The 25,006-nt window shown below is 38.7% G+C and overlaps 2 protein-coding genes and 2 non-coding genes across 4 annotated transcripts in view; 3 read left to right on the top strand and 1 right to left on the bottom strand.

Moving 5' to 3' along the window:
- The window catches only part of LOC134824344 (NAD(P) transhydrogenase, mitochondrial-like), a 1,149,555-nt gene that overhangs the window by 1,001,348 nt on the left and 123,201 nt on the right, over positions 1-25,006 (bottom strand). The gene's annotated exons all lie outside the window — the stretch shown is intronic.
- On the top strand, positions 12,124-24,995 carry LOC134824165 (uncharacterized). Its single transcript, XM_063835910.1, has 14 exons — positions 12,124-12,262; positions 17,693-17,810; positions 17,945-18,201; positions 18,627-18,723; positions 19,769-19,884; positions 20,530-20,661; positions 20,932-21,122; positions 21,343-21,603; positions 21,745-22,170; positions 22,331-22,453; positions 23,190-23,350; positions 23,601-23,671; positions 23,871-24,138; positions 24,280-24,995. Exons 1-14 carry the CDS (start codon positions 12,245-12,247, stop codon positions 24,510-24,512), a joined length of 2,472 nt encoding a protein of 823 aa, XP_063691980.1. The 5' UTR covers positions 12,124-12,244; the 3' UTR covers positions 24,513-24,995.
- On the top strand, positions 19,137-19,216 carry Trnal-aag (transfer RNA leucine (anticodon AAG)). The gene has a single exon. It is a non-coding gene; the product is annotated as a tRNA-Leu (tRNA).
- Trnal-aag (transfer RNA leucine (anticodon AAG)) lies at positions 21,208-21,287 on the top strand. The gene has a single exon. It is a non-coding gene; the product is annotated as a tRNA-Leu (tRNA).

The following is a 25,006-nucleotide window of genomic DNA, read 5'->3' as shown; positions in this document are numbered from 1 at the left end:
ATTGATATGATTTTTATATACCTATATATTCATCGCATAATTTCCATGTCCGCCTGAACAAACCTGGCACCATCAAATCTTACCTCTAGAAACCCCAGAACTCATCAAGCCTAGTCTGAATTCAAAACTATAGTTGACCAGCTACGTACAGTTTCCTGGACAACTGGAACCTTTTGGGCCATGCACAAGCCAATAGCATGTATGGTCCTGCAGTGGGGTCTCCTTGTCCTTGGATCTGTATTTTGATCCGTCTTCTCTTAAAATTTTCCATTTGTGTCACTTAGACTCACCTATTAAATGTTAATCGACACCACTGGTCCTAGTTAGATTTAGCCATGGCACGACTACTCAAACGTAACAGTTAAATAGGTGTGACATACTATTACTATTATATTTTTATAATTATATCATATGAATTGATTGCACTGCTAATAAATAAAATACTTTGTTTTACTAAAATACTTTGTTTTATTAACTATTCTATTAACTGGAAATTCGTAAATTTGGTCAAACACAGCAGCAGGAGCCACATCAACTCCGTCACAAGTTTAAAGTGTGAAAATGTAAATATAATCAATACCGGCCGAATTTAGGCGATATCTAATCACCCTGTTTGGCAATTCGGTAGTGTGGCATAACACGGTTAAGGCACGGTTAAGGCACGGTTAAAGCACAGTGCACGGTTAAGGTTTACATAGTTTGACTACACCCGCGTGCCTTTTAATAGGGTTGCTAAATGCTAATATTGTACCAATATCCTCAACTTCAACTTCAAATGAACATGTCCCATGTCCATATACCTTAATATCTCTCAATCAATCTCTCGTGCGAACTGTCTTACTGTTATTACAAATATTAACCATCTCAATCATTGTCCAGTTTTATTTCTCTTAAATTCTTAAGAACCTAACTAAACAATCATTAATACACTGTCAACTTCAAGAATGGGTGACGCTGCTGTAGGTAGGCGGTGGGCTATCCCGCAGGGGTGCTATCGTCTCAGTCATCTGATCAGCGTTTGGTGGAGAAATAATAGCTGCAGCTGCGTAGGGCGGCGCTTGATCACTTGTTGCAGTATCAGTTGGATATTGCACTGTCCCCGGCACTACCTCTTTAGAAGGAGGAGGAGGAGGGTAAGCTGTATGACCAGATGGTTGGTAGGGAGGAGGGTATTGAGAGCCCACTACTGTAGGATTAGCAGCAGTGTAGGAAGTAGGAGGGTACTGTGCTGGGAGGGTGCTGGGAGTTGCAGGTAACACTATTACCTGTCCTGATTGTGTGGATCTGCTTGATTTGTGGTAAATGCAACATGACACGACAATAATCCCGATCAACACTGCTGCTACTACACCAAAGATAGTTCCCGCGCTACTCCCGCTAGATCTCCGGGAAGTACTGTAAGATCTTCTTCGAGTATCGTAACTAATCGACCTCCTCCGTGTATCGTAACTTATCGACCTCCTTCTGTCCCTGTGAGATAACCTAATGTTATAACAATGTCCCTCAAGTTTAACTCGAATCACCGCGAGAGCTCATATCCATTTCGTGGATTAGGATTGGGTTCGTTTTCAGACTCTAAAGAGTGCAGTTTCCAGCTACATATTTATAATATTGTGACAGTGTTACATTGTGACAGTATACTCACGAGAATGATATGCTCCTTCTTCTAGATGCTTCACTCAGACTGTTATCCGTGTACAGCAACACAATAGCAACCATTGCTACCAGCACAGTTAGATATATTGTTATCTTCATTCTGATATTGGGGTCACATTAATTAAGATGTCAATAGACTTAGATTATCGATAATGATGTGACTGTGTGCCTAAATGTTTAGGAAGTGAGACTGTGACCTTTGAAATTAGTTCACAAATCTGATTCCATTCAAGTCAACAAATCAATACCACATGTGAAAACAAATATGCCAATATGGCCCACCTCCTCAGTCCTCATTCATCTTATGGATAACCTATCCAATACTATACAAGTCTATATGGTCGAGACCAATTAGATGCGAGTCAAGTTATCTGGGAAGTTTTGTTTCAAAATGCTACAAAATGACGTATTCAATTATCAAATCAGTTTTAAACCTAACATATTATCGTGAAAAAATCAAAAATGACTTTCTGTAATGCATGTTTTACTTTCTATTTTTCCGTAGATCATTTTTAAAATATTTTGCACGGCAGAAAATTTCGTGCTTGCAAATGTAAGCTCTCAAAGTTTCCCTTTTACCACAATCAAAGATAGTGCACATAAGTTCCGTTCAATTTCATAACAGCAACATTTTGTAAGGGAATGTGAGGGTGATGTGCCGTTTCCATGCCAGTTAACAATGAACAAATAGAAATGTACGAGGTGCAGTTAGTAGTTCACAAGCTCAAACAGTTAAACTTTTTACCAGACCTCAAAATACGATACAGAATCTACAAGCAAATTAAGAACACCGCCACATGTTCTCATACAATCACATGCATGTACACTGAATGTGCTTTATAATAATAGTGTGTTACACGTCACCTTCATGGATGCTTCCAGAATTGGCTACATCAATGTTTTAGTAGAATATGTTGAGCCAATTACCCCTGGAGTGTTAGCAGTGGCGTAACGTTACCCCTGGAGTGTTAGCAGTTGCGTAACGCGGTAACGTTGCCTGTAACTCAGTTAAGTTTTTCAAAATTGCCCCACACGATGTCAAGTTTCAGGTTGCATCTGCTGCTATATAAGCGGGGTTGGCGAACTGAGTATTCGCTGGACCGACCTCAAGAAGTACGTGGAGAACCAAGTGTCCACTCATCCTGAGTTAATCTTATACCATCCTCACGGTAAGATGAGTACTACAATAATTGTTCGTTTTACTTCTTTATTATTTTATCTATTTATTTCAGAAGTGAACTATTACCCCTGTCCATTAACTTTTTGCTGAGTAAGAAAACGTTACGTCTTATGAATCTGGAATGCGAAATATATTCTTGCTAAGATTTACAGACATTAGGATTATTCCGGAAATATACGGTTAGATTTCCTTAATGTTTTGTAAAATGGAATATTTAAAATAGTTACAAATTAAAGTTGTTGCAGCTATCACATCTAAAATTTTTTGTTTGTCAATTATAAATGGCCTGCTCTTGGATCAGCTTTGATAGAAAAATTTAGCCAAGTTAATACTTTAATGATAACCGGAACATCGGTATCTTTATTGTTATTCGCATGACATAAACTAATCTTAAACGGTCCGAGTATTTTGTAATGAAAAACCAATTTAGTACTAATAATAGCACACAAAGTTAATACCGAATCATCCGGCATAACATACCTGCAGTGACCTTATCTCACAATTACTAGAAAGTTGTGGTATTAAGCAAAATAAGAAGTGCAAATTAATGGATTAAACAGGAAGAACATACCTCCCCGAATTAAACTACGGTATTTTCAGGTATTTTCAGATTTAGTCATTGCTCTTACTTGTTCGTAATGATGATGGAGATTACAGCGAAAAAGGCTGCAAAGATCTTGTGAAAAAGGTAAACTTTTAACATTTAAAATTAAATAAGAAGGGGTCTACCGTGGGGTGGGGGTTATCTGGTATTTAATTTTGATAACAGGTAACACTGAACAACTTTCAGAATTAGCTCTAAGACGGGCTTTACTTTACATACAATTATATTGGTAAAATTCAAGATTGTATCGGTTATCTATACTATATTTTAAACTTGACAAAATCCCCCCGGCAACGGGGACATTCGATGTCACCAATTTAAGCTCGCAAATGGAGTTGAAACCTTGCGATTTTTAGCAGAGTTGTAGAAAAAGGACAGGAATTGGAGATATAGATAGCATTATAAGAATTTTTTAGATTTTTTATATTTAACGTCGGAAGTGAGGTAAAATAACCGTTAGAATAATGTCGTAATTTCATCGAAGATTACCCCGTTACCTGCGCCGTTGTGTAGCAACATCAAAACATTGCACGTGCGCGAGCAAAACTGTGACATCATCAACTGTAACACCACTGATACATCAACTGTAACACCACTGATACATTAACTGTAACACCACTGTTACATCATCAACCACCGTAACAATCATCACTAGAAGTCCCGTAATCATTTCCAATTTTAGTTTCCACATCAGACGAAAATAAATCAGTGTCACGTGACCAGATCCCCAGCCACTTATTGCCCAGATCTCTAGTCCACACTGATGACCAAATTCCCAGCCACTTATTGCCCAGATCTCTAGTCCACACTGATGACTACCCTGGAACAAGCCCGGCACTCCGACCCACTCAGACACCTGATACAGATACTACTTAATAACACAGTAGGATTATCCCCTCTAACATTAGTGTATTGTCTCCCTAACGTTAGCATATTGTGTCCTGATTACAGAAACAAACCCCTACGATTGTAGCAACTAATCTCATTCATGTAGGCGAAGTGCACCTTGCAGGGTCTGGATACTATAATGGTATTGATAACGTTAACGAGCAAATGGGTATATCATAGCCCCTCCCATCCTCCTTATTATTAGCAATAAATTTTAAGTTCATTTTAGTAATTCTATTGTTCATCTGGTTAAAGGGGATAATTCCAACCCTATTGTGTGTCTCAAGTTGTAACTCTACAAAATGACTGGCACGACTAGGTCATCGTCAGTTTACCATTTACTCACTGGATTGAGGTATTTGTTTAGAGCATGTAATCAACTATTTTAAGTTCCTCAAATATTTTAAATCTTCACATATTTTAGGGTGACGCAACTTTCGCCATTGATATTTTAAAAACTCATTTGTCAAAAACTTAATTTCCGCGGGCGTTTTTGCGGCGTGGACTGTGGCAACTCATTTAGCATTCATTATTCATTAACCAGCCACTCTTAAATTATCACAATAGATGATTCAGCCAGTGTCAACAAAAATTTGAATCATTCATCGTATAATAATAATATGAATTCGATTGTTACTTTCAAAAAATGCAACTGATAGAGATTAAGAAACACCATTTTTATGCCACCGCCCGCGGAAATCATTGATCGCAAAGATGACTTCATATTTTAAGATATTTAACTGAAAAATGTTCACCAATACTAGATTTGATTTATATCAGATTAATTAATGCAGATCCATCCCAAACATGCATATTTCAACATTTATTTTATTCTTCTGATATGAAGCGAAAATTTAAAAAAATTATGAAGCGAAATGATCTTTTTTTCGGCATTTACCCTGTGAACATATTGAGCAAAGTATATTAAATGGTATTACAGATTTTACGAACAACTGGTCGAACATCCAACTTTCCACGTACGGCAAAATCTTCCGCCGACAAAAAGATTTTCCGAGGCCATACTAAATATCATCAAAGATTGCATACTCTGCCTGGCAAGCTTGGTCTGGCATGATCTATGGTAACACATTTCACTAAATTTATGATTTATGGTAACACATTTCACTAGATTTCCGTGAGTGACTTCTCAAGTCCTCAAGATAAGACAATTATCTGCGGAATGCTACTTCTCTTTCTCGGTGCACGCGTGCCCGCATGGGATTTAGTTTATTGCTTCCAGATCGGGAAATCGTAGCAAATCTCTGTAAAACAGGGCTTCCTAGAGTAGTACGACTACCAAGGAACATTGCACTCGATCTTTTGCTAGGTTGTCACTGGTGAAGTTGATATCTGGACTTCGCATCCGACGTTCTTATCACCAACATTTTCACTGTGATATATAATTATTTCAAATTACATTTTACCAGAAACTTTTGACTTGATTCCTCCCATCATCACACTTACTTCCCTCGCAATATATAGTGCGACTTTAGACAACAATTATAGTACAATAATATAAAATACAGTAAACAATCAATTTCAGGGTCACTTCTATGATGACCGGCACTAACTATAACAAGGCTCCCTAACTTACATTAGAAACGTGTTTAACCTCCCCCAAAGAGAACAATTAGAAAGAGGTTTCAGTTAACAGTAGAAAATGTGGCACTTTCGTGCAGCTAATTAGTGTTGATAATTGGCTAATTGCTTTATTAGTGGCATGATTTGCTTCGAGGAGAAGTTTCAATTATAATATTCGTGGTGTTTCAGATGCACCTGGGTTTTTAGGAAGTATATCAGGATGGGTATTGGGTACGTACGTGATTTACTCGTTTCTTAGAGTTGGATAGCTGATGAGTTTATTAGTCGGTTTGTTAGCTTTATTTGCTGGTACATGCTTTTGCCTACTGAAAGTCTAGAGCTAGAATTTATAAGTTTTTGGAAGTTTTTAGATAACAGCACCAAAAAATACTCTTACCAGCTCTTCTGAAGAATAATGTGTATTTGTAACTCTATAGAATACTTGCTGCAAACACCTGGTTAGAAACTTTAATTATGAACTTAATTTCACAAACCAAAAGACTGGAAAATAATGCTTAAATTTAAGGTGAGGTGATTTATTTTTGATTTAGCCGCTAATATACTATATATATATAGTTGATGAAATAAAGATTTAACCCAACTGTTCAAAGGGTTTTAACATTTCCGTGGAACTTTGATATAACTTTAATATAACGTCTGTTCTACGTTCTACTTCTAAAATACCGTATTATAAGTAAAGTAGTATAGTAGGTATACTATACTAGTATAAGTAACTATTATAAGTATTCTATAGGTAAAGATATAAGGCGGTATTTGCTAACATACAGTACGCATTCTATGAAATAGGTTGCCACTGAGAACTAGAAGTGAGAATGAGTAATTACGTACGGCAATGAAAACATAAGAGTTATTTAAACTACAACGTAGTGCGTACTGCGTAATAACTGCGTACATGGCTTCTGATGAACATTATGCTCGTCAACAAAAGTAAAGTTGTAATAGTTTTACGACAGCCGTGCGGTAAGAATGAACTTATTCATTCCGTCATTCGCTATTCTTTTGTGACGTAGGCAAGTCAGGAATTTACTTGGAATGTTATAATATTGCTTCTATTTGTCACTGGTCCTTCGTCAGTTCATTTCTATGTTACATTTTTAAACGGTTTCAGTTTTTACCCTGAAGGGACTAAAAGCGATAATTTGAAATGTCGTCATAATGTTAACATTAGGAGGCTTCAACTGGAATTCGCTAGGTATTCCTGCAGGATAGCTATTCATCAGAGGTAGACATGCTGTTGAAGTTGAACACATGTCATATTATATATGCGAAAATATGTGGAATATTTTCCTGTTTTCGGATTTTAAGAAGATATAATGCTTCATTTTATATAAAGTTTACGTAACGGCTTTCCCTCCGCTTCCTTATCTATGTGAAGAGGAGTGGTACTAACTATAGCAGTGACATTTTGAGTCGAGGAAGAATAGAAATAAAAATATATATCTTTAAAAACTGTACGGACACCCGTATGTTTTACTCTGGAAAACAAAGGACGATGGCTGAAAATGATTGATTAGAAATTAAATATTTGCAATTACAAGAATCAGTTAGAACACGAAAAAGTTATTCAGGTAATATTTTTAGGTGGTCTTAAACACATAACACATTTCTCAATTTAAATTTACAATCTTGTATATCAGCCTATATCATTATCAATATCAGCCAAAAAGATATGACCCTCAAAGTTTCTCAAGATTGATAGAATTTGAAAATCCGTCATAAAGTCTCAGCTGCCCGTTATTATACAGTGAATAACGTAATGCATTTTTATCTTATAGCCAGGGGACAGCCGTTTGTGAAGAATCAAAATATCTGGGTCTAATAGTTTGTGGCTACCATGACAAGACGCGAAGAATGCGATACATATCTCACATATCTCCTGTGCGAGTAATGGCAATTGCAAATTAATTACATCTGTCTTAGCTGTCACCACGTCTATAAGATTTTTTGTAAAAATATCTGGATTTCCCAAAATTGCGTCATCTGATCGTCTACATTTTCCACTTTAATCTATTTCAGAGCAACCAACAATGCTTGTCTCAGTTTAATCTGCGATCACTGAGATTTGATATATCGATGAATAAATTAGTGGTCTTGATTTATCTCAGAGCTGTAAACCACCGTTTAAAATTTTTCCTTCACTGCCTAGTCTAAGAAGGATGATCATGATCAAAACAATCAAGATATACTCTCGTACCATCACACAAACGTCACTACTGATTATTTTGGCGTTTTGCTCATGATGATCGACTATAGCATTGGTGGTCACCAGGTCACCAGTCACTGTAAACGTGTCCCTAGTTTGAGCTCACGGCGACCTAATGGCGACTGCTGGATTAACTGGCCGTGAAAATGGGATGGCTTCTTCGGAGCACTAGAGCTGATAATAATGGTTAACGACATCACGGCTGTTGCAGAAATATACCTGTTTGCTTCAGGGACACTCAGGGACAGGTTACATAACTGCTAAGCTGGGAGCTGTACTGTCACAGAAATATACCTGTTTGCTTCAGGGACAGGTTACATAACTGCTAAGCTGGGAGCTGTACTGTCACAGAAATAGACCTGTTTGCTTCAGGGACAGGTTACATAACTGCTAAGCTGGGAGCTGTACTGTCACAGAAATATACCTGTTTGCTTCAGGGACAGGTTACATAACTGCTAAGCTGGGAGCTGTACTGTCACAGAAATATACCTGTTTGCTTCAGGGACAGGTTACATAACAGCTAAGCTGGGAGCTATACTGTCACAGAAATAGACCTGTTTGCTTCAGGGACAGGTTACATAACCGCTAAGCTGGGAGCTGTACTGTCACAGAAATAGACCTGTTTGCTTCAGGGACAGATTACATAACCGCTAAGCTGGGAGCTATACTGTCACAGAAATAGACCTGTTTGCTTCAGGGACAGATTACATAACCGCTAAGCTGGGAGCTATACTGTCACAGAAATATACCTGTTTGCTTCAGGGACAGGTTACATAACTGCTAAGCTGGGAGCTGTACTGTCACAGAAATAGACCTGTTTGCTTCAGGGACAGGTTACATAACTGCTAAGCTGGGAGCTGTACTGTCACAGAAATATACCTGTTTGCTTCAGGGACACTCAGGGACAGGTTACATAACTGCTAAGCTGGGAGCTGTACTGTCACAGAAATAGACCTGTTTGCTTCAGGGACAGGTTACATAACTGCTAAGCTGGGAGCTGTACTGTCACAGAAATAGACCTGTTTGCTTCAGGGACAGGTTACATAACTGCTAAGCTGGGAGCTGTACTGTCACAGAAATAGACCTGTTTGCTTCAGGGACAGGTTACATAACTGCTAAGCTGGGAGCTGTACTGTCACAGAAATATACCTGTTTGCTTCAGGGACAGGTTACATAACTGCTAAGCTGGGAGCTGTACTGTCACAGAAATATACCTGTTTGCTTCAGGGACACTCAGGGACAGGTTACATAACTGCTAAGCTGGGAGCTGTACTGTCACAGAAATAGACCTGTTTGCTTCAGGGACACTCAGGGACAGGTTACATAACTGCTAAGCTGGGAGCTGTACTGTCACAGAAATAGACCTGTTTGCTTCAGGGACAGGTTACATAACTGCTAAGCTGGGAGCTGTACTGTCACAGAAATATACCTGTTTGCTTCAGGGACAGGTTACATAACTGCTAAGCTGGGAGCTGTACTGTCACAGAAATATACCTGTTTGCTTCAGGGACACTCAGGGACAGGTTACATAACTGCTAAGCTGGGAGCTGTACTGTCACAGAAATAGACCTGTTTGCTTCAGGGACACTCAGGGACAGGTTACATAACTGCTAAGCTGGGAGCTGTACTGTCACAGAAATAGACCTGTTTGCTTCAGGGACAGGTTACATAACTGCTAAGCTGGGAGCTATACTGTCACAGAAATAGACCTGTTTGCTTCAGGGACAGGTTACATAACTGCTAAGCTGGGAGCTGTACTGTCACAGAAATATACCTGTTTGTTTCAGGGACAGGTTACATAACTGCTAAGCTGGGAGCTGTACTGTCACAGAAATAGACCTGTTTGCTTCAGGGACAGGTTACATAACTGCTAAGCTGGGAGCTATACTGTCACAGAAATAGACCTGTTTGCTTCAGGGACAGGTTACATAACTGCTAAGCTGGGAGCTATACTATCACAGAAATAGACCTGTTTGCTTCAGGGACAGATTACATAACCGCTAAGCTGGGAGCTATACTGTCACAGAAATAGACCTGTTTGCTTCAGGGACAGGTTACATAACCGCTAAGCTGGGAGCTGTACTGTCACAGAAATAGACCTGTTTGCTTCAGGGACAGGTTACATAACTGCTAAGCTGGGAGCTATACTGTCACAGAAATAGACCTGTTTGCTTCAGGGACAGGTTACATAACTGCTAAGCTGGGAGCTGTACTGTCACAGAAATAGACCTGTTTGCTTCAGGGACAGGTTACATAACTGCTAAGCTGGGAGCTGTACTGTCACAGAAATAGACCTGTTTGCTTCAGGGACAGGTTACATAACTGCTAAGCTGGGAGCTATACTATCACAGAAATATACCTGTTTGCTTCAGGGACAGGTTACATAACTGCTAAGCTGGGAGCTGTACTGTCACAGAAATAGACCTGTTTGCTTCAGGGACAGGTTACATAACTGCTAAGCTGGGAGCTGTACTGTCACAGAAATAGACCTGTTTGCTTCAGGGACAGATTACATAACTGCTAAGCTGGGAGCTGTACTGTCACAGAAATAGACCTGTTTGCTTCAGGGACAGGTTACATAACTGCTAAGCTGGGAGCTGTACTGTCACAGAAATAGACCTGTTTGCTTCAGGGACAGGTTACATAACTGCTAAGCTGGGAGCTATACTGTCACAGAAATAGACCTGTTTGCTTCAGGGACAGGTTACATAACTGCTAAGCTGGGAGCTGTACTGTCACAGAAATATACCTGTTTGCTTCAGGGACAGGTTACATAACTGCTAAGCTGGGAGCTGTACTGTCACAGAAATAGACCTGTTTGCTTCAGGGACAGGTTACATAACTGCTAAGCTGGGAGCTGTACTGTCACAGAAATAGACCTGTTTGCTTCAGGGACAGATTACATAACTGCTAAGCTGGGAGCTGTACTGTCACAGAAATAGACCTGTTTGCTTCAGGGACAGGTTACATAACTGCTAAGCTGGGAGCTGTACTGTCACAGAAATATACCTGTTTGCTTCAGGGACAGGTTACATAACTGCTAAGCTGGGAGCTGTACTGTCACAGAAATAGACCTGTTTGCTTCAGGGACAGGTTACATAACTGATAAGCTGGGAGCTGTACTGTCACAGAAATAGACCTGTTTGCTTCAGGGACAGGTTACATAACTGCTAAGCTGGGAGCTGTACTGTCACAGAAATAGACCTGTTTGCTTCAGGGACACTCAGGGACAGGTTACATAACAGCTAAGCTGGGAGCTGTACTGTCACAGAAATAGACCTGTTTGCTTCAGGGACAGGTTACATAACTGCTAAGCTGGGAGCTGTACTGTCACAGAAATAGACCTGTTTGCTTCAGGGACACTCAGGGACAGGTTACATAACAGCTAAGCTGGGAGCTGTACTGTCACAGAAATAGACCTGTTTGCTTCAGGGACACTCAGGGACAGGTTACATAACAGCTAAGCTGGGAGCTGTACTATCACTGTGAGTTATACCCCTCCATCAGCGCTGGAGCCTCGTGAGACTAATCCAGATATCCAGGCTTAGCATTTGAGTGGTATCTGAAGTCTATAATCGCCGAATAGCGTTAAGGAATTTACATGTTTTTCACTCATCCGTTACTGCATGCTTTCTATTTAAAATAGCTAATTACGTTTATAGCTTGATGTCATAACAGTGATTCTCGTACCTGCTCGCAAAACATCACAAGGCTTTGAAACATGATTAATTACAAAGTTTTTCCGTCATCAATTGCTCGCACAACATTAAACTTGGCTTCCTTGTTTACGTTAACGATTTCCTAGCGCAACAATATCTGTGATATTCGGCTGTATTTTTAGCTTCCCTGTCATCGGATAGCTTTGTATGGGTTTTAGCGAATATTGAAACTTGCACGATTAGCACTTTGGTGCGTTGTTATTGCGTCAGCTAGCGGAAATCTTGACGCGTGATAACGAGTATATAAGAGCTGGAATCCGAAACCATCCTCACTTCCAAACCGACCAAACAGTTAATGTTTTGAATTATTTGAGTATTTGCTAACATATTTTATTTATTCGTTTGTTTTTTGTTATTTGAATTTGATTACCTACCACTTGAAGAACTGAACTATGATGCAGAAATCTATGGTAAGTTGTCATTACTATTAAGTTAACTTAAATTTCCATTAATTTTAAAAACAAGTCCTTATTTTAATACTAATAAATCCGGTGTTCATGGATAAGTCCATGGTATATGCTATTTCCCCATGTAGTCAAGGATCTGACGACATTCCCGTCTATATAACTTCCGCCCCGGGGTTTGAGACTTGGAATACCTCAAGGGACCCATTAGAAACAAATTTGGCTTGGGTAGAAATTTTGGCTATGGTGCAGTTTTGCGCAATTGACCACGCCCTTTTTTGGCGCTTTTGCAACTTTAGAATCAAAATAACTCCGCTTCTAATTGGAATTAGAAGCTCAGCTTGGCTTTAAAGTTGTTCAGAATCATCACATTTAGGGGGGTAGAGCATAATTTTAAAGTCAACAGACATCGGGTTGTTGAGTTATGTGACCACACCCTTATTTACCCTCGCGAGTCGTGATTTTCACACTAAATACGAGATATCTCGGCTTCTGATTGAGCTATGTGCTCATCCTGGGCATTAAAATGTTCAGAATCATCACATTGAGTAGGGTAGAGCACAATTTCAAAGTCCTCAGATGTCAGGTTGTTGAGTTATTAGGCCCCAACCTGTTTTTACGCTCTCGCGGGTAGCGATTGCAGCGCTTAAAATCAAAATAACTCAGCTTCCAATTGAAGTTAGGAGCAAAACTCGGGCAGCAAAATGTTCACAATCATCACATTGAGTGGGGTAGAACGTAGTTTCAAAGTCCTCAGACGTCAGGTTGTTGAGTTATTAGGCCCCGCCCAAATGTTTACGCTCTCGCGAGTCCCGATTCGACCCTTAAAATCAAAATAACTCTGCTTCTGATTAGGGTTAGGAACTAAACTTGGGCATAAAAATGTTCAGAATCAAACCATTGAGTGGGGTAGAACGTAGTTTCAAAGTCCTCAGACGTCAGGTTGTTGAGTTATTAGGCCCACACCATAGTATTTACGCTCTCGCGAGTCGCGAGTGGACACTTAAAATCAAAATAACTCGGCTTCTGATTAGAGTTAGGAACTAAACTTGGGCATAAAAATGTTCAGAATCATCTTATTGAGTGGGGTAGAACGTAGTTTCAAAGTCCTCAGACGTCAGGTTGTTGAGTTATTAGGCCCACACCATAGTATTTACGCTCTCGCAAGTCGCGAGTGGACACTTAAAATCAAAATAACTGGGCTTCTGATTAGAGTTAGGAACAAAACTTGGGCATGGAAATGTTCAGAATTATCACATTGAGTGGGGTAGAACGTGGTTTCAAAGTCTTCAGACGTCAGGTTGTTGAGTTATTAGGCGAAACCTTGTTTTTACGCTCTCGCGAGTCGCGAGTCGACACTTAAAATCAAAATAACTCGGCTCCTGATTAGAGTTAGGAACAAAAGTTGGGCATGGAAATGTTCAGAATTATCATATTAAGTGGGGTAGAACGTGGTTTCAAAGTCTTTAGACGTCAGGTTGTTGAGTTATTAGGCCCCAACCTGTTTTTACGCTCTCGCGGATAGCGATTGCAGCGCTTAAAATCAAAATAACTCATCTTCCAATTGAAGTTAGGAGCAAAACTTGGGCAGCAAAATGTTCACAATCATCACATTGAGTGGGGTAGAACGTAGTTTCAAAGTCTTCAGACGTCAGGTTGTTGAGTTATTAGGTCCCATCTTATTTGTATGCTCAGGCGAGTCGTGAGTCGACGCTTAAAATTAAAATAACTCTGCCTCTGATTGGAGTTAGCAAGTCAACTTGAACATACAAATTTTTAGGATTATTGAATTGAGTGGAGTAGAGCGTGGGTTCAAAGTCATAAGGGATCAGGCAGTTCAGGCTGTTGAGTCACTAATACTTCTATTTATGATCTCATGTATCGAGTTCTAATACTTCTATTTATGATCTCATGCATTGAGTTCTATTTTTCTATTTATGTTTGACGAACTTACGTCGACCTTATACGATAAATAATGTGATTATTCTTTCTTGTTCCTGGCCAAGATGAATTGCTCACAACTGCGATGGTAAAAGTAGTTTGAAAATTAAATTAATAACCAGAAAAAGTAAGTTTCGCCCAAAGCAAACAGTGAATACACTCTAAATCCCGTACAACCACACTCTTTCCCACTCAATGTGATAATTCTGACCATTTTTAATTTTTTATGTCCACGTTTAGTTCCTAACTCCAATCAGAAGCCTAGTTATTTTGATTTAAGTGTCGACTTGCGACTCGCGAGAGCGTAAAAATAGGGTTCCGCCTAATAACTCAACAACCTGACGTCTGAAGACTTTGAAACTACGTTCTACCCCACTTAACATGATAATTCTGAACATTTCCATGCCCAATTTTTGTTCCTAACTCTAATCAGAAGCCGAGTTATTTTGATTTTAAGTGTCCACTCGCGAGAGCATAAAAATAGGGTTCCGCCTAATAACTCAACAACCTGACGCCTGAGAACTTTGAAACCACGTTCTACCCCACTCAATGTGATAATTTTGAACATTTCCATCCCCAACTTTTGTTCCTAACTCTAATCAGAAGCCGAGTTATTTTGATTTCAAGTGTCCACTCGCGACTCGGGAGAGCGTAAATAATATGGTGTGGGCCTAATAACTCAACAACCTGACGTCTGAGGACTTTAAAACTACGTTCTACCCCACTCAATGTGATGATTCTGAACATTTTTATGCACAATTTTAGTTCCTAACTCTAATCAGAAGCAGATTTATATTGATTTTAAGCGTCGAATCGGGACTCGCGAGAGCGTAAACATTTGGGCGGGGCCTAATAACTCAACAACCTGACGTCTGAGGACTTTGAAACTACGTTCTACCCCACTCAATGTGATGATTGTGAACATTTTGCTGCCCGAGTTTTGCTCCTAACTTCAATTGGAAGCTGAGTTATTTTGATTTTAAGCGCTGCAATCGCTACCCGCGAGAGCGTAAAAACAGGTTGGGGCCTAATAACTCAACAACCTGACATCTGAGGACTTTGAAATTGTGCTCTACCCTACTCAATGTGATGATTCTGAACATTTTAATGCCCAGGATGAGCACGTAGCTCAATCAGAAGCCGAGATATCTCGTATTTAGTGTGAAAATCACGACTCGCAAGGGTAAATAAGGGTGTGGTCACATAACTCAACAACCCGATGTCTGTTGACTTTAAAATTATGCTCTACCCCCCTAAATGTGATGATTCTGAACAACTTTAAAGCCAAGCTGAGCTTCTAATTCCAATTAGAAGCGGAGTTATTTTGATTCTAAAGTTGCAAAAGCGCCAAAAAAGGGCGTGGTCAATTGCGCAAAACTGCACCATAGCCAAAATTTCTACCCAAGCCAAATTTGTTTCTAATGGGTCCCTTGAGGTATTCCAAGTCTCAAACCCCGGGGCGGAAGTTATATAGACGGGAATGTCGTCAGATCCATGACTAATGTCCTTTGGTCACCAAAGCACTCACAATGAAGGAATAATTTTTCACAGCTAAGTTTGGTATTTTTAAGTCTAGAGGTTATTATAACCCTGCCCTTAGTCCCAGCTCCTATATAATATACTGCCCACCAGTCACTAACTAATGTCACAGCCTTTTGATGATAGATCTTCAGTTAATGTTTAATAGCCATCTTTAGTCATGTTATTCATATGAGCAGTCTAGTAAAGTAGTAACTAGTGCTCGTTCCACACAGGGCCTGTCACAACTATATTACAGGGTTCATAGTCACATTATCATTATCAGCAACTTCCATGTTGCTTAGTAAGCGAAGTCGCACAACTCAAAGGGACTATAAGAACCGGACTTAACTTACGGCAGATACCAATAAAATACACAGTAGTTATTCATTTTACCGACATGGCCCGAAAACTTAACTTTTACTACAGTGTTGTTTTAGACCGAGCAATGAGCATAACTTTTATTTTTAAGGCTGCCATCTAATTCCTGAAATGTTATGTTCTTCAGCATCAAGTATTCTGTATTCTTTACTCATGATTAAGTATAGTAATATCCTCAATGATATCTTTAATGACGATGACTAGGCAGCCAGTCTAGGCTGGATAAAAGTCATGACTGTACCGTATCGTAATTTATCGGTTATAAATCATAATAAAGAAATACTGATTTTGCAAGCTCTGCAAGATGCCTTATATTATATATTATATTATTAATAATATTATATTTATTATATTATGGTCAGGTAGGGTAGTAACAAAGTGATAACTTAACAAAATACCTGTACTAAACCTGAGATACCCTTACTCTATATTGCGCTGTGCAGTCCAACCGATTTCTACAGTGAATGTGTCTGCTTTGTAAATTTCTGTGCTGTCGTGAACTATTATTATCAGTCTCTATATTATTGTTTTGGGGCCGCAATTCGCGACTTAGTTGCTTTGAGTCTCATCTAAGTGAATTGTTTACTAGTCAAACGTTTGCTGGCCTCTTCAAGCTATCATACTTGTGTTAGACAACCGCATACTTATCAAATTATAGATATATATCTCTACTGACAGTTATAATTGTCATTTTGAAGAATTGCAACTTATTTTGGAGAATTGCAACTCATTTTTATATTGATACATGACGGTCAGGTCCCTTGGAGACTTTACCTTTTCAACCTTCAATCTGTGATTGAAACTGGAAACAATTTGTAAAATTGTCTGCGTTTTTTGGAATCATCGATAAAAATAATCAGAAAACAATGATGTTTATTATTGATTAGCGGATCATTCGGTATCAAGATACAAACTGGTCTGAAACCTGTAATTCAATAAGTCTGTGGATGTTTTAGAATCGGCTATATTTAAAAGATCTGGCTGATATAAAGATAAGTTAAACAACCCTCATTCTTATCATTCGTCCATTTCTCTAATAATGTAATGCATTATCGTTTACAAGTCAGTGTTCATTAAATACCCTGTGTTTCTCATAAAGGCCAATAAAGGTGTTTATTATTTGAGTAGGTATTAAGGAATCATTTTTCTCGAGAGGCTTCGCGAAGGAATGAATTGTTTTGTAAAAATGTTTAGTTTTGCAATATAACATTCTGACGGCTTCGAATATTCATTAATCGTGCAAATTTGTTCATGTTTTTCTGACAATTAAAGTAATACCTCAAGTTTAAAGTTTTGACTGAGTCAAATAGACTCGCAACGCTACGTGTTTCTTCACTGGGGTCGTGATGAATCGCCAGCCATAGAGTCTTGACTCTTGAAGTTTAAAATTTTTGTCGCATTGTTGGACCCGGAATTAAAACTAGAAATTTCTCCCGTCATGATTTATTAGCTTAGTAATTATTAAAGTTTGAAGAAAAGGAATTTAGAACGATTATAAACCCAGTTCTAGTCTGGAACACATTCTAGCATATTCCTAACTGTTATATAAGTTGAACTGACCACAAACTGGTTCTTATCTTGATGTTTTTATTTCAGAATGCAATGATTACCCCGCTACTCTTCACCATATTGTTGATAACTCCCGTCACCCTCTCTTTGAAGATCAGATCCGCCGAGGCTGACCTCGAATCCAAACTTGAAGCTACTTTCGATGGTGAGTTTTGCAAAACATCGCAGAAAGAGGACATTGACTTACGAAATTGCGTTTCTAAAACCTAAATGTTCGTATATAACCGCTTTCTATTCTGATGCAATATATTTCTTGATGCTAACTCCAACATTTTCCAGCCCTAGTCGAACTGAACGACATCACCCTGTCTCCCGAAGAAAAAGAATACAGGCTCTCCATCTTCTCCATAAACTGCCTTGCCCAATCCTCCGGTGTTGTTAAAAAGATAAGGAAGCGCAGAGAAGAAGAGCTATGTCCTGATATCAGTATAGATAGTATCTACACCTCTGAAGATCTAAGTGTGATGAATGGTGCTATCATGGAACCTGTCACTCCTCCTCAAGTTCATCCCGAAACTAGCCGTATTAAACGAAATGTGAGTTTACTTTATATTAATCCTGTATTGTAGTCGGATTTTAGTAATTTTTTTGTTTTGGCTACGGCAAATCCATGATATTTTTATCGTTTTACAACAACAAGATACACTAAATTCTAGCTGCAGAGTTTGCAAAACATTGTCTTTGTCTCCTGATTATCAAATCAATGGATAAAAAAGATCGAATTTCTAATAGATCTGTTTCACAGTTCGGCGCCCCCATTTTTAAAATTACGTTCCGTAATTGTTTTATGATCTGGCACCACTTTAAAATTTGACTGATACTCGGTCAAGTCATCATTCTTTTAACAGACTGTTCAGCTCCAAGTTTCTCACCAAATCTCAACCCCGTAATCAGCAAATTATTTACAAATTTAACCTTGCTATGATCATAATCAGATTTTGATACTGACTTCACTTTTCAGGCTGAGGAGATACCGACTTCATACGATGTCCGAGACGAGCTTGAGGTCTCCAAACCTACTCACCAGAAGACTTGTGGAAACTGCTATATTCATACCTGTAAGTTTTAATGAATAAATTGAGTGATTTGATTATTGAATTGGACATTTCAATGGCTAAAAGTTAAAACGCTGAACGGTTTGATAATGATGTTTCCGATTTTGGCACAAACCCAACTTTACATAATTTACAAATTTCTAAGAAGCTGTTTGTATCATATCATGAGTATAAATAGCTCAGAATTTCACGGCTCATAAGCCAACGCTTGGGAATCAATTAGATCTGAACTTCTACTCGTATTTCAAATACTCGCCATCAACACCTGGACAAACAATTATAAAACTAATGGCTGGCACAGACTCGTGGGCAATTAAATATCGACTACCCAGTATTGTAGACAATAGATGTGTAATTTCTGGAGAGATCTTTGCATTCTAAATAGAATATATATCTTTAATTCAATATCTCAGTATGGTCACGTGGCCGAGCGGTCTAAGGCGCCAGTTTAAGGCACTGGTCCTCCGGGGCGTGGGTTCGAATCCCACCGTGGCCTTTTTTTTGTTACTGAAATTTGTTAATAAAATAATCTTTGATAAAACAAACTGTAGATATAGCCTTTATAAATTACTTCCACCTAACGGTTAAATGTAAAATATGCAGGATATGCAGCTGACACATGAACATATTAGATATGACTCCTTCATGTTTTAATCAGTACAAAATTCCTCATTATTTTGCAGAATGCTACAAGGTGACAGCGATTATAGTCTGTCAAAATGCTAAAATGCTGCATTTCTGTCTTCACCTTCTATTGTACCTTATTTTATATAACTCGGAAAAGTTCAAAATTTTGAATAATAAAATCTACACGTATGCGGTATGATCTTAAGATTGAGCTTTATTGACGTTTGAACTTTGAACACATTTACTACTCAATCGATAATTGTTAACAATATCTTACAATCTTCATTTCAATCGAATATTTCAAACTATCAAAGTCATCCAATACAACTGAACAATTAAATAAACCATTACCATCAAGATTAACCAGATATCAATCAATTACTGTCCAATTATCGTATAATTACCAATTATCTCTCTACAGTGGTATCCTCTCTGGAGATTGCTTACACCAAGAAAACCGGACAGTTTGTCCCCTTCTCCCGTCAGGAGCTTACAGACTGTTTCTACAGTGGCTGTAATGGTGGAGATTACCGAGTGGTGAGTCATTAACTAATTAACTAATTAACTAATTAACTAATTAACTAATTAACTAATTAACTAATTAACTTATTAACTTATTAACGTATTAACTTATTAACTTATTAACTAATTAACTAATTAACTTATTCCAACACTTCATTAGTAATAGTTTTAATATTTGCATAATAATAGTGTTTTCAATATACGATCAGTTTTTTAGCACCAGTTACCACAAAAGTTTTAACATGGCAGCTGTCCGAAATAGCATCTAAATGAGTCTGCATCTTAGCAGCTAAATACTTGAAAGTAGGAACTTTGGTGGCTTCTCATGCAAGGTTTCTTCACACGGGGCTTCTTATTGTTCCATTGAATTTCGTGACTGCATTTGTATTTGAATCACCGCCAATAATACCAGCAAGTGCCCCCATAACACCAAAATACCCATAAACCCGCACATCCGTCCCGTCTCTGTGTCTTCCCAATCATAGGTGTCAATTATTTGAAATACAAGAATATTTTCTAAGGGTTCCAGTTTAACTTGTCTGGCAACTGCCAGCCGCGAAACTGTAAATCAGGCGCCAGGTGCATAAAAACAGTTGCTAGCCGAACAAAATGATATCTAAAGATAACAATTTACAGTCACTATAACAAGAACCCTTTCAGCTTGCCAACATGATGTCAGTTCTGGATCACTTAGCTACACCTGCAGAGTACGGTCCTTATCTCTCTCAGTACACCAAGAAGAAGTTTGCTTGTAAAGCTGGTCTCACCCCAGACTCTCTCCTCGACATCAAGGTGCGTAAAAGATAGTGTTAACTGCTAGTACTATATTTAACCATGTTCTTGTAATCTTCCTACAAGTAACCTCCCAGTACCACTCTAAACATCTTACACTCAATACACTCTCAATAACATTACAATTGTTGGTGCGTAAAAGATTGTACTAACTGAGATATTTAACCATGTTCAAGTATTTACCTACAACTATTCTACCAACAACAACAACAACAGTACCACTCTAAAAGCATACCACACCTTACACTCAATAACATAACAATTGTTCAGGTTAGGGGATACACCCACGTGACCGCTGACACACTGGACGAGAACGTCTACAAGCACGGTTCTGTGATGACTTGTTTAGACTGGATTGGAGACGAGACCAACAACTGTGGTTCAGTTAATGATGTAGGAAAGGAGGTGTTTGATGGTGATACTGTGCCTTATGGTTGTAACCATGCTGTACTTATTGTTGGGTAAGTTTACTGAACTTTAGGTCACAAATTACATTTAACCAGATTATGATAAATTATCAGAGCAAATGAGTATAATTATCAGTATGGTCACGTGGCCGAGCGGTCTAAGGCGCCAGTTTAAGGCACTGGTCCTCCGGGGCGTGGGTTCGAATCCCACCGTGGCCTATTTTTTACCAAAAAAACATTTTATTCTCTCTTTTTTCACACTCGTTTATTCCAGATACACTCCCGATTACTACATAGTGAAGAACAGTCACGGTGTATCATGGGGAGACGAAGGATACTTCAAGATCAAGAGAGGACAAAATGCCTGTGGTATTGAAGACAACATGGCTGTGCTGATAACAGAGCCCAGAGAGTCCCCCAAAGTACTGGCTGCCAACAACTGCCCTGTTGATAAACCTACATACTGTGCTGAATCACAATCCTGCACCAGCAGTCCTACTTGCTTGGGAATTGACATGCACTCTAACCTTATCAGGTACTGACTAGTTCCACTCCTACACAATTATATTATACTCTGTTCCTTTATGCTTTAAATCATAAATTCAAGCTGTTTTGCATTTCCATATTTTAAAACTTGTCGATCCGGCACATGAAATAATAACTAAAATTATCTCAGGAACAAGCTAGCCAAAAGGTCTGCCGACCCCGGAGTGAAGATTTACAAATCCTCATCTTACCGTGGTCAGGTCCAGAGAGGAGGTATCCATGACGTCATCAGAAAGAAAATTGAAGAGAGGAGGAAGTTGATGGAAGCCAGGAGGACCTCTAACAAAGGAGGATCTAACAATGGTGCTAGAGATGCCAGCTTCTCCCAAACTACATTCCACAGAGGCAATCTAGCTGTCAGATACCAGCAGTCCAACACTGCAAGGGACCTCAAATCATTCCAGTTCCTGTCCCACAACCAGAAGTGTAGGGACCAGGCTGGAGAATGGAAGTGTGCCTTGTTGAAAAGGAGGGGTATGTGTACCACTCACTTGGCTACTAAAGAGGTGGAATGTAGGAAGACTTGTGAACTATGCTGGGAAAAAGAACAAAAAACGTAAGTGCAACAAATTTCCAATATGAAAATCTCCGATATAAAAATTTCCAATATGAAAATTTCCAATATGTTATGTTATATTTAGTGCAAACTGCTGATTTAAAATATTTGAATGAAAACAACAAGCCCCCTCCAAATATTAACTGACTATTAACTTCAGTGAAGAGTGTACAGATGTATCAGAGAGCTGTGCCCAACTGTCCCTCCCTCTGTGTGATATCCTGTACAGAGTACGACGTAACTGCCCCTCAAGATGCAACACATGTCATCTCGTTAACCCTGAGTAAGTCTGCTAAATGTTTTAGCCCGGTTTAAACATTGTGATTTTACTGGAAATATTCGGACGCTTTGTGGGGGCAAACATTGTTGTTTATACAGCTTTTGCACCTTTCTAAAAGCTTAGTTCTGTAAGTAGGTTTTCAAATTCCATACAAATGCATATACAACTGCTGCTATTCGCAAATTTATGGCATCTGGTCCCTGTGCATATTTCAATGGCTATACCATACTAACGACTGTGAACTAGCACTGCTATGCTCTTTCCAGTCCCTAACCCTCACTGTCCTATGAGAAAACTAGTAATATTTAAAAATAACGCATATAACTGACAGCTGATTCACTTACTAGTCTCCCAGTCACATTGACATGTTTAACACAAATTATTGCATAAAACGTAAGTTTAACCGTCGCTGACATGAGTAAAATGTCCTATTTTGAGTACCGTGGACCTATCATAACATTAGCGTACTTAGTAGAAATACCTGACAATATGGGAATGGAGAATGTAATCCTGTCTAAACTGTCTAAACTGTCACGGGGGCTACGTAGCATCAGCTTACAATACTAAGCACATACTGGCACGTGATAGTATTAAAATATAAGTTGTAAATATTAAAATAGTCTCATTAGTTTAGCTCTGTAACATAACGGAGGCATATCTGTGAAAAATAAAATTTGGCGCAAATTCTAACATAAATTTAACGCAATCGCTTCCTGAAACTAAACCTAAGCTCTTTCAGAAAGTTTGAATCTGCAGTAAACTGGATGCCAAGACAGCCCGCTGGGCCCTGCAACACCCCCTACATTCCTAATGGGCAGGCTGTGGTGCCAGGGAACAGAAGATACTTGCAGCACGGGGAGACACTGCAAGTCCAATGTGACGAAGGGTTTACTCTGACAGGTGAGATTCAACTTTTTAGACGTCTGTTTATTGTCCCTTTTATTTGTGCGGGCTCTGATCTTTTACTTACTTTTATGAATCTGCAATTATTAGAGGATCTCCCTGTAAGAATAGTATAAATAACACGTACTTACAAATTGTAGCATTATTTTTAGACAATCTTAGAGATTGGACTAGTATAGTCTAAAACAAGAGAATCTGTAGTATTCTAGTTACATTTACCAGCGTCTAACCAGTATCCCTTTATCAGGTGAAGAAGTGCAGTGTGTTGTACAGGATGTTTACTATCCTGATTCTAGAGTTTTACCGGAATGTGTAAAGGTAAGATTCATACCTTAGTTACATTAATATTCACTATTTTACTACCAATCCTGATTACACTAAAACTATTAAACTAGGTTTTGAATCAACCAAGCTCACTGACTCCAACCAGCCAATGTTTCATAAGATAGTATAATGATATCTCTCAACACTAAACCCCATTACTTTGCAACACCTCTCTAAACTACACCCACTTCAGATAGAAGACACAGTTCTAGAAGGTACCGGAGCTAACTACGCGGGGTCCCGGAACGTGTCCGCAGCTGGTAAACCCTGTCTCAGTTGGAACAGGGAGATATACCGGGGATCAGTGTTCGTTAACCGAGCTAATCTGGGGGAGCTGGAGAACGGGAACCATCACTTCTGTAGGAATACCGGAGGAAGTAAATCAGTGCCGTACTGTTTGGTTGATACAGATGATCATGATGGTATCAACTCAAAGGGGGATGAGCTCACAAATCCAGATGGTAAGTTAAGTTAACTTATCCTTATGTTTACATTAACACCCACAATATCTTGTCATGATTGTATCACAGAAGTGTCCTCCCGTTTTAACTTATTAACTAAATCATTTTAATAGCAAATATTTAACGAACGTACTCCCACAGATACTATAGAGCCAAGAACAGAAATACAGTTCTGTTTCTCCGCTCCCGGATGTGACCGGTGTTCAGGAGACGTTGAAGATTACCTGGGTACAGAATACTGCTCTCAACTTGCTGGAGCCGGTATGTGCGAGTATAGCTCAGCAAACAGTGAAGATCAGCAGAGTCATATGTGGAGTAAGTGTGCTAAGAGTTGCTGTGAGGCTTCTCTGTGTAGCAGTGACACTAAGGCTTAGTTCAGTAGTTTATACTTATTTAAAGACGCTAGATTTCAGTATTATTTATTGTGTTGTTTATTTATTTATTTTGTTGCTGTTGTTGTTGTCGTGTTTGATGCGATGTATCATGTTTGAGTCAAATTGACGGTTACATTTTGTTTCAAGGAGGATTTTCTTGTATCCTTGTGTAAATTTAGAACTTTTGAATTTTATTCCATGACTGTGATCATTTTCCTGATGATATATATTCATGATCATATTATTGACATGATTGCATAATCAACATGATTAACATAAATAATGTTATCTTATCTGATTGTTAATTATTTTATCTAGTGATTGTTACACAGTAGCTTCTAATTTACAGAAGAACTGATATGGATTGAATAATTAACTTAAATTATGATTAGTTTCCACTAAACTAAATGGGACGAAATTTCATGCATGCCCATCACTATTGTGATTTTCAATGATTGATTTATTTGAAAATACTTGAAAATACTCGTTTGTTT

This window comes from Bolinopsis microptera, chromosome 12, assembly GCF_026151205.1.
Source record: "Bolinopsis microptera isolate Bmic1 chromosome 12, MBARI_Bmic_1.0, whole genome shotgun sequence".
In the NCBI taxonomy this organism is placed as follows: domain Eukaryota; kingdom Metazoa; phylum Ctenophora; class Tentaculata; order Lobata; family Bolinopsidae; genus Bolinopsis; species Bolinopsis microptera.
This window is presented reverse-complemented; position numbering and strand designations above follow the sequence as displayed.